Genomic DNA, 11184 nt, shown 5'->3' with positions numbered 1-11184 from the left:
CGTTACTCATGGCTGACCCACAGTTTAATGATTAAAAACATTATTTATTTACTTATTTACAAAATTACCAACAGGCAGATATTACCCTAATGGTCACTAATACATTAATACATTGTACTACGAAGCAATGAAACAAATTTAGATCGAAGGACACGAGCAGTTAGGTGAAAATCGAACACTTCTGAAACACGGTTAAAAGCTCTTTGAAGACCAATAATGGCACTGTTTGCGCTGTAGTTGGTGCGGCGAAACGGAATATGCAGTAATGATGACCTACGTAATGCTCTTGTGGGTGCGCTTATATTGATCTGACTAAAGATATTCGGACAGTAAATTCTACCTGTTAGATTATCGGATACTACCATTGCGCGTGCTGTTTCTCGGCGTAGTTGAAGCGTGTCGATATGAAGAAGTTGACAGCGATCCTCGTATCGAGTATTCCGTAAAGGCTGCCTCCATGGAAGCAATCGGAGCGCAAAGCGAGTGAATCGACGCTGGATGCTTCCGATTCGGTGAATAGAGTTGTTATAGTAAGGAACCCAGACTGGACAGCAGTATTCCAGACAGGACCGAACCAATGAATTGTACAGAGATACCAGGCAGTGGATGTTTCTGAAGTCGCGTGTCATTCGAATAATCAGTCCCAACTGCCTGGAGGCTTTTGCGATGATAAATGAGACATGTTGCTTAAAGGTGATCTTAGTATCGAGAATAATTCCAAGATCTTTCACATGGTCGACACGCTGTAATTGAACACCATTCAGATTGTACTCGAAGTGCAGAGGATTATTCTTCCTAGTAAAAGAAATCAATAGGCATTTGCTAGGATTAAGTACCATGCGATTTAGTTCACACCAGTGTGAAAATTCATTTATCTGTTGTTGCAGGAATAGAGCGTCGCTGTTGCTTTTAATTTTGAAGAACAATTTCAGATCATCCGCAAATGCTAGACGGGGACATTTTAATGACTGAATTGTGTCGTTAAAGTAGAGTAGAAACATCAGTGGGCCCAAATGGCTGCCTTGTGCAATCCCTGAAGTTGCAGAGATAGATTCAGATATCTCATCGCCAATTTTTACGCTTATCGTCCGAAAGATATGACTCCAGCCAACTCAATAGATTGCCAGAGAACCCATACCGATCCAGTTTCGCAATGGCGATACGATGATTAATTTTGTCAAACGCAGCGGATAAATCGGTGTAGATCGCGTTGGTTTGAGCTCGCTCAACGAAGCTATCGATGACATATCCCGTAAAACAGATTAAGTTCGTCGCACAGGAACGTTTGGGAAGGAATCCATGTTGCTCCTCCGCGATGACGTTCTGGCAATGAGAATATATTGGTCCCATGACCACTAACTCGAACAATTTGGATGTAGCACACAATGCAGATATTCCTCTGTAGTTGTCTATGTTGCTCCGATCGCCTTTCTTATGAACCGGAAACATAAACGCCTGTTTCCAAGCACAGGGGAATCTTCCTAAGGCTATAGATAGGCGAAACAGATGCGTAAGAGGAGTTAACAGTCCGGAAATGCATTTCTTTAGTAATGTGGCGGGGATCCCGTCAGGGCCAGGTGAGTTTGAATTCTTCAAGTTAGTGACAGCGGCAGAAATGGCGCGATCGTCAATATTAATCGAGGCGATGGAGCTGCTAGAAACAGCGACTTTGTTGGCGGCTGCGAATATCTGACTAGTGGTAAGCGATTCATCGCAAAAAAAACACTCGAGAATTTTGCAGCAAATAGTCTGCAAATATCCGCCGGATTATCTGCTTTTTCGGTAGCCAATTCCATCACTGACGGCAGTCCCGCTTCTTTCCGCTGTACGTTAACGAAGTTCCAGAATTGTTTTGGATCGATTTTCAATTTATTATAGATTCTCCGTCTGTAATCGGCGTAGCATCGTCTCCTAAGGATCTTGTAATCATGGTTAACTGACCGGTAATGATTCCGCAGAGAAAGCGACCCATTTACATTAACCCATTTTACAAAATTTATTCTCTGTTATATGACATATGTAACGTAACTAATTTAGACGCATCAAGTATGTTTTTAAACATAGACGAATATTATATAAGGGGAAAAAAAATTTCGTGACGTTACAAAGCAAATTAAACCCGGTTGTAACTCAAGTTGTATTCAACCAAGATGCGATCTTTTAGTACGCAACTCTGGCCCTGAAGACAGCCAAACTTAAGGTTGGCTGGTCAGTATGTCCCCTGAGCATACTCCAGCAGCCGGACGTTTGCTTCAGGTGTTTCGAGGGAGGACACAAGTCCTGGACCTGCAAGGGGCCCGATAGGAGCCAGTTATGTAGGCGTTGTGGTGGTGCTGGCCATAAAGCTAAAGACTGCGGGGAGCCTCCCAAGTGCTTGGTATGTACTGGAAAACGGGACGCCAAGCACTTTATGGGAGGCCCACGGTGCCCAGCCGGTAAGGCGGCCACGAAACCACGGGCGTGAGGGTGACACAATTGAACCTGAACCATTGCTATGCGGCACAGCAGCTGCTATACCAAGCAGCGTCTGAGTCGCGGTCGGACATCGCAATCGTATCGGACCCCTACTGCATTCCTCCCGGAAACGGTAATTGGGTTGCAGATAAGTCCAGTACGGCGGCCATATGCACGACCAGCAAGTTCCCGGTTCAGGAGGTTGTGTCAACCTCAAATGAAGGATACGCGGTTGCCAAGGTGGACGGAGTGTTCTACTGCAGTTGTTATGCTCCGCCGCGTTGGTCTATCGAAAGGTTCACCCAGATGGTCGATCTGTTATCTATGGAGCTGACGGGACTAACACCCTTAGTAGTGGCGGGCGACTTCAACGCTTGGGCTGTTGAGTGGGGAAGCCGCCGCACGAACCGGAGGGGTCAGATCTTGTTGGAAGCTTTGGCAAAGCTCAACCTAGATCTGGCCAACGTTGGAACCAAGTGTACATTCAGCAGAAATGGTGCGGAGTCGATCATCGACGTGACGTTCTCCAGCCCAGGACTGATCGTGAACTGGAGGGTAGACGATGGCTACACCTATAGTGACCACCAGTCGGTCTGCTATAGCGTAGTCCAGAACGTGAGGCGGCAGGCGACGGGTAGAGCCAATACTCCGACCGTCCGCGGGTGGAAGACATCGCATTTCGATGCCGAGGTATTTGCAGAAGCAATGAGAAGAGAGCGCGAGGGGGGCAGTTGGCTCCGCCCGAGTGCTGACCAATTAGTTGCCACATTATCGCGGGCGTGCGACGCCACCATGCCTAGGACCCGCCAACCTAGGAATGGTAAGTCACCGGTATACTGGTGGACCGACGCGATAGCGGACCTCCGTAGCGCGTGCCTCCGTGCAAGACGGATGTTGCAACGTGCACGTACCGATGCACAGAGGATAGAGCGCCGTGTAGTATTCGGATCTGCAAGATCGGCGCTTAAAAGTGCGATAAAGGCGAGCAAAAGGGCCTGCTTCGATAGGCTATGCGCGAGTGCCAATACAAATCCGTGGGGCAACGCCTACAGAGTCGTAATGGCGAAGACCAAAGGCGTGTTGGCGCCTGCAGAGCGATCACCAGCGATGCTGGAGCGTATCATCGAGGGACTCTTTCCACGACACGAGCCAAATCCTTGGCCTCCGGTTGCTGAGTCTCACGTCCGACGTTCCAGTATCTCAGACACAGACCAGGGATGGTCGGCCAACCTGCCGGGCATCCAATCCGTGAGAGACGGCAGCCGTGCAGAGGTTGTGGAGGAGGTAAGGGTTACGAATGAGGAACTCATCGTGATCGCCAACTCCCTAAAGGTGAGCAAGGCACCGGGACCGGATGGAATCCCGAACTTGGCCATCAGGACGGCCATGAAAGTGGCCCCTGATCTATTTCGAGCAGTCATGCAGAAGTGCCTGGATGACTGCCTCTTTCCGGACAGGTGGAAGCGACAGAGATTGGTGCTGTTGCCGAAGGCTGGGAAACTGCCTGGGACCCATCGGCATACAGACCTATCTGTCTGCTGGACACTACGGGCAAGGTGCTTGCGAGGATTATCCTCAACAGACTGGTGAAGTACACAGAGGGTGTAAACGGTCTGGCAAGTAACCAGTTCGGCTTCCGGAAAGGTAGATCCACGCTGGATGCTATTCTCTCTGTCACCAAGACGGCAGAGGTAGCTGAAGCGGAATACGTACCGAGTGGTTAGACACTATTACTGTTGGATGTGATATGTCCTTTGATTAACTGCACTACATCTGCTCGATTTTAATTACTTTTTAATCTATCAGTTAAGTTGAAAAAATATTAAATCACTTAAACACTAAACCGAAACTTAAACAACGGGCATCACTTCTGCCTCGCGGAATAAAACTTAAGAGTTAACACCTAAACGAACCGCGGACTATCTATAACGACGTAGGCACCTGCCTCACGAGGGGTATCACTATAACGACGTAGGCACCTGCCTCACGAGGGGTATCACTATAACGACCTCGGACTTCCTTGAAGTCCCAGCTTAAGTATTCGCCGCTACTCCGGTCACCCCGAATTTTCCCGCGGCGTCGTCTTCTCACGAGAGCGGGCCGCTCTTCCGTCTCTTTCCTCGCGAACGTGCCCGTGCACGGCTGATGCAATCGTTGTTGACTTTTTCGTAAATCCGCTCGGTTGCATGTTTTGATTAAACATCCGCGAATTGGAGTTTTTTGCTGTAAATATAAACTTAAAACATTCGAACTTGCGTTCGATTTAATAACTGAGGTATTGTTTTTGCCTCCATAATCAAAACAATACCTTCTTTGATTATGATCCACTTTTCATATTTTACATGAGTGGTGGATGGAATTTCAAGTTTCAACACTTGCGATGTTGAAACAAATTGACAAGAGAAATGATTTCATCATCTTGTCCATGCATATTAATGACAAGTTTTTCCAAAGATGTTTTTCCATTTAGGATTTTTCTTAATCCTTCTTTGGAAGAGAATGGAAATTAATTGTAACCGCCTAAAATCAGGTCGGCTCATAAAACCCCCACTGATCGAGTTTTTAATTAATGCAATTCATTAAAAACATGATGAAAGTATTTGGCATGGGTTACAAAAAAAAATTTGAAGGAACCTGATTTTTGGATAATTTGGAAATGAAAGATCTTTTGCCTCTGTACCCTACTACTCTATTCCCTAGCTACTACTGTTCTATCCATACTATTCCGTACTCCTTCTCCTTCTCCTTTCCTGAGAGCCGTCCGCTCCCTTTCGTTCGCTCCTCTATCCACTCCTGTCTATCCTCCTTCCTTGGTATTATCCGTCCCATTAACACGAAGAATATTTGTTGTTTCAGGATCTTTCTTGGTTGACCTAAGTCCTGAATTCTGTTGAGATATATCCTAGGTGTTACAGCTTTTAATCTTTATGCTCGGATATAACACCGATCATTTGTTGCACGTAGTCCTAAGACTTGATCTGGTGTTTCTCTACACTTATAATCCTGCCGATAAATTTGGGATTCTTCCTGTTCCCTGAAGACATAAACCCGTTTTCATCGATCCTGCTCTTCAGGTCTATCCCATTGCAAGTGGTGTAAAGTGTGTGTATATAATGACTTATCCGGCTTCTCCTAGCTGATAGAATAGTCTTATCTCCTTAAACATCTTTCTTGATTGATGATGAAAGACTGCTTTTCTCTTCCGTTTTATTCAACTGCTATATTAATTTCTGATTCAGTCAAATATATATTTACTGAATCCGTTCTAGATTCATCTCTCTCCATCCGTCTTTTATCTCCGCCGTCCGTTCGGTGAGTACTGATCCTTTTATCGTTCTCCTACTGTCTGACCCTAGTCTTAGTTCCTAACTTTATATCCCTATCTTTACGCTCTGAATATTTTAAATTGTATGTTACTTTACTTTTAATTTTAGTGTATTTTGTTTATATTATAATAATTTTTTTTTTTTTTTTTTTTTTTTTTTTTTTTTTTTTTTTTTTTTTTTTTTTTTTTTTTTTTTTTTTTTACTCTCTCCTATTGTCAACTTCTTCCCAATTTGATACCTTTTTCATGTTTTCCCATTTAAGCATATATGTCTTTAATATTTATTAATAATGAAAACAATTTTAATTTTAATATTTCCATTTTCTTACTCAAAATATAGAGTCAAGAAAAATATTTTTCTCACAAATATATAATTTTGAGAATTCATGATAATACACCCCTCTTGTCAATAATTAAGCCAAAAAATCTTATACCAAATTAAAAGTAAAAATATTGGAAATATGAAAGAAAAAAAAAAAAAAAAAAACAGGTCTACAGCAATGCAAGTATTTAATACCGAAAAGGATAACCCAAAATTACACTTGCATTACCGTATAGCAGCAATCTACACTCACCATACCATCATTCTGTTTTACCTTCCTTCTATTCACCATTCTGGTTTATCTTCCTTCTCGTCTTCTGTGGATCGCCTGGTAAATTGCTGTTGACCTAAAACCCCCCCTGATTTGAGGTTTTAGGCAGGATTAATCTGTAAATATACTCATTTTGTTTTCTATTAAATAATTGTATAATAAAATGTAGAATAATCCCAAAAATAATTATATACTATTAAAATTAAACTCTATCATACTACATAGTTATATATCTAAAAAAAAAATATGCTGACAGATGTGTGTAAATCCATAATTTTTTTTTTTTCACACGTCTTTTACTCGGAGCCCAGTCGTGTTATTTGTGACACAATAATTTGTGCATTCATGTTTTCTGTCTGTGTTCAGACTCCTTTTCCAAAAGTCCTTTCCTTGAAGGCACAAATAGTTCTCTATTGACTTTGGTAATTGGAAAAGTTTGACATTTTCTTTGAAATGTATTGAACACATTCCTTTACAGATTGTGTATTTGCACAATTCCTGTAAGGTAATTGGTTTAGACTCTAAACCACCTAAATATTCCATTTTTACCTCACTTCTGCCCCAAACTGTTGAAATTATTGGGTATAGTGTCTTATTTTGGAGACCCTCGAAGGCTTCTCCAAAGTATTGGCCATTGGCTAAAAAGCTCAGTGTGCCTTTATCCATATCCAGTATCACTTTAATAGTCTCGAACTTTATTTTGAACTTTTCAAAAGATTTTCGTTCTCTACCATTTTGTTTTTTCGGGTACGTGTCAATGATTGAATCATGAAGCGTCATGCCCCTGTTTATGTCAAAGCCCCAAGAATTGCTATCTAGTCCTAATAGACTTTGATAACCCATGCATTGTAGGGTTGCATCAGACGTTGCTATTCCAACGTATGCATGTGTCCCCCTCTGTTCACTAGGCCATGTTATTTCCCATACATGGAGACCTTTTGTGAACCCAACTTTACCTCTTATGCAATCAGTATTGTTTCTTGCATAAGTTCGATGGGCTGTGAGACCATTAGTTTCTACAAATATGTTTTCAGAACAGTCTTCCTTATTCCAGGAATGTCTTATCTGTTCTTCCGGAGATACTGTTGGTCTTTCCAACAAAATTTTTAATCTTTGTGGTATCTCATAATTTTCGTGTCTTTTCGGTCTTTCCATATTTGTAATTTGAGGCGTTACACTATGTTTTCGTCCTCTTCGTTTGTTTAAATGTTTCTTGGCATACATTTTACGTAGTGTCAAAAGTATTTGTTGACTACTACAAACAGGATTTAAATTCTTATTTTTATTTCTATATATATTTACCTCAATTTCCTAGGCTATAGGCCTGTTCGTATCTCATTTGCTCTGTCTGCAAAAAGAAATGAGTAAAATATATTCTTAATACATTGCTGTTTTTTTTTTTTTTTTTTTTTTTTTTTTTTTTTTCGTAATAATATGTCCTTTGTAATTGATGACATTTCTCTTTTTTTCATTTGAGCATTTCATAAAACTTCTTTTTTTTTTTTTTTTTGTGAGCATTTTGCCCTTAGTAATTCCCTTTTATTTTGACCTTGGTTTCAACCTTTTTGTCTCTACTGTTTCCCTTAACGATGTTTGTCTTCTAAAATTTCCGAAAATTAAGTATTATTCGATTTCACATAATAATATTTTTTTTAATATAATTAACAATTCGTATACTCAATAACTACCATTCTGGGTCACTACTCCCTTGTTATTTCATTCAAATCACAGTCATTCTAGGTAGTGTTCCCTTGTCCAATAATTCACTATCCATTCAAACATAAAAAATCGTAAAAAAAAAAAATTCAGTTTATCGACAATGTTCAATTTTACTATTGTCGAACGGTAAATACGATCTCATTTAACATTTCCCATGGGATACTGATTGTAACGAGGGAAACTTTTATCCGCTCTAAGTCAATATTTCATTTCTTCTATTTTCATTTGAAAGGCCCTTCTTTCAAATAATGTGGGGTCTCTTCCGATTTAATTAATCAAAGTTTTACTCTTTCGCGTTATTTATGGGAGGTATGTTTCCTCTTCCCCTTTTAATTCTTTTATAGTGCTCATCTATTTGACATTATTACGTGCAGACATTTTTGACAATCTTTGACAAGACATTTACTTATCCTGGATTTCCAGCTCTTCGGTTCATTCAAATGCTTTTTTGTTGTTATTGGCGAACGCATTATGTTATAATTAGCTGTAGGTTGTCGCTCTGTATCAACTTTTTCTACCACCGAATTCTGACTGGTGGTCTTCTAGTTTGTGTTTTTATAATTGTCTTATTTTCTGATATCCCCTGGATATCGCTTTCATTTGTTATTCCTGTTGAGGTTTGAAATATATCTGGTTCCATATATTCTTCTTCTAATTTTTGAATTGCTGGTAAATTCGCTTGTGGATTTAATTCACGCATGAGCATGATTTCTCCATTATGTTCTAAATTTGGATTGGCGAAAATATCTTTCATCCTTTTAAGCATCTCAGCGTCTGAATTCGGTTCCCGTGGGTCGATCAATGGCCCTAAATGGGTAATCTTTTGTCCTCTCAACGGTATCTTTGGAGGTGATGAACGAGGTTTTTTCAGAATTGAAACCTTTGGATTCCTTTGTTTAAAAGGTTTCGACTTCCTTTCCTTGGAATATGAAGAGACGTACTTTTTGTTTTGTGGGCAAGAAATCTGCCCTTTAAAGCAACAAATAAAAAGTACTATCAACGTTGCCAACATAATTATTGCTCCAGTCCCTATACTAGCTATAGTCCAGCCTGATGAAAGTGGAGAATAAATTAAATTTTCTAGGAAGGGTCTTTGCTTTTTGAGAACTTCAACATCGATTCCTAAATCAAAAAGCTTCTTTCGATCATAGAATGAAACTTTAGAGAAATTTCCACTCAATGTTGGGATCAAATGCATTGTACTTTCTTCCCACGTAAAATTCATTATTTTGTAGTTCATTGTGTTTACTAATGCTTTGTTATCCGATACTGTAGTATCTGAATACCAAATTTTTGTGTTATTTGTTTGAATCCTCATGTTTGGGGTTAGCCTCATTCGACCTGTACCCCTAACAATCAATTTTGTTTTATTTTCTCCATGGAAAATATTTACTTCAACTTCTTGTGGGGTTACATACTCCCAAACATTTGACTCCTCGGTTTCAAACCAAGCGTCGTGATTGACTCTCAGAAGTTTAATCTTACAATTTTCTGTTGAATTTCTGAATCTGAGATTCAATAGGCACTCGTTTTCTGAAGTTAAATTTTCCTCCTTCAGTTTTAATTCACAAATTCTAAAATTCATGTATATTTTGCAGTTTTCGTATTGAGTTTCCGTTAATAGGAATCCCCAATAGCTATCAATTTCCTCAATTATTATATTCCGATCCAAATTAATGGTCATGATAATAGTTCCATTTATTTGTGGAATAAAACTTCCCTTAAATGCTTTGAATTTCCTCTTTGAAACTAACGGTATCTTCAGGTCAATTGACAACATTTGGTTGTTCTCCGTTTTAAAGGATACATCCGTTATTCTCAAAATCTCTGACAATATTCCGCTATTTTGTCTTCTTGGAAATTCGAGGCCCCCTTTGATCTTACTTTCAGCCTCTTTTAATATTTGCAACAAAATTGCTGGCTCTAGTAATTGAATAAACCATGTTATACTATTGTCTTTATTAAGCAAGACTTGTAGTATAATATTCTGTTGTTTATTTAAGTCATTTATTAAAGATTGAATTCTAAATCCAATTTCAATTAATTCCGACTCAAGTTGTAGTGCCTTTTTATATGTACTAGCGAAACTTAAGTCGTCTTGGACCAGTTTCCCTAATGTGTTGAACGTATTCATCACGTTTTTCATCTTATCATCTATATGCAACATTGAGCTGTCTACAAATTTGTACATAGCATCAATTGTCGCAGTTTGATGATCTAGTGATAAGACCAAGGATTCCTCGTTCCTTCTTAATTTGTCCAGATTTATATCCACCCGAATTCTATCATCAGAATCCATACCTCCAATGGCTGTTATAAAACCACGAGTTCTTCGGGATGGAAAAAATTCTTTTATGAACTTATTCATATCCATGCTTTTGTTGAATGCCATTTCTAAATCACTCAGCATGACATTACAATGTGTATTTTTTTATTATTTTTTGTAATAATACACAAGTATAATTATAATCTGCCTTAGATTTTAATAAGGCCTTCCCTCCTTCTTCTAATCCTAATACCGGGAATCTTACCTTCAACACGTATGTGCCCATTCTTATCAACGGCTCGTGTTGTTCCTCTAAAATGAATCCACCATTCGTTAACCAGAATAGGTTAACGAGAAGAAAAATGCTCCTGTAATCGAGGAGAAAAGAAAATATTTTGATATTGGCTGATTTTTTTTTTTTTTTTTTTTCTTTTTTTTTTTTTTTTTTTTTTCTGTTTGCAAAAAGCCTGACCAATTCTGGTCAGGGATCATAGGCCATTAGACGTAGACATTTATTCATTGAGAGACATTTTTATGTAATAGACTTAAATATTATGTACGTAATAATAATTTTTTTTTTTTTTTGATAATATACTAATATTTTTGTAAAACTTTCTTTGTTAATCTTTATGTTAACAAATGTAATATCACATCCTTTATTGATTAATAATTCGTCTTTCGTTGTGGGTTTTACCCCCCTTTTTTTTTTTTTTTTTTTTTTTTTTTTTTTTTTTTTTTTTTTTTTTTTTTTGTGTTTGTTATTTCCACTTCGTTCGCAAAAATCAGTAGGGCTGACGATCAGTCGCCGAGCTGTACCGTGATGAATC

General features: G+C 39.2%; 1 protein-coding gene across 1 annotated transcript; it reads right to left on the bottom strand.

Annotated features, from left to right (window-relative positions):
• Positions 1-5965: 5965 nt before the first annotated feature.
• On the bottom strand, positions 5966-10746 carry LOC129719934 (protein gustavus-like). The gene is made up of 2 exons (XM_055671346.1): positions 10623-10746; positions 5966-7720 (listed from the first exon to the last, which is right to left on the bottom strand). Exon 2 carries the CDS (start codon positions 7594-7596, stop codon positions 6658-6660), a length of 939 nt encoding a protein of 312 aa, XP_055527321.1. The 5' UTR covers positions 7597-7720; positions 10623-10746; the 3' UTR covers positions 5966-6657.
• Positions 10747-11184: the final 438 nt, after the last annotated feature.

Source organism: Wyeomyia smithii, chromosome 2, assembly GCF_029784165.1.
Source record: "Wyeomyia smithii strain HCP4-BCI-WySm-NY-G18 chromosome 2, ASM2978416v1, whole genome shotgun sequence".
In the NCBI taxonomy this organism is placed as follows: domain Eukaryota; kingdom Metazoa; phylum Arthropoda; class Insecta; order Diptera; family Culicidae; genus Wyeomyia; species Wyeomyia smithii.
This window is presented reverse-complemented; position numbering and strand designations above follow the sequence as displayed.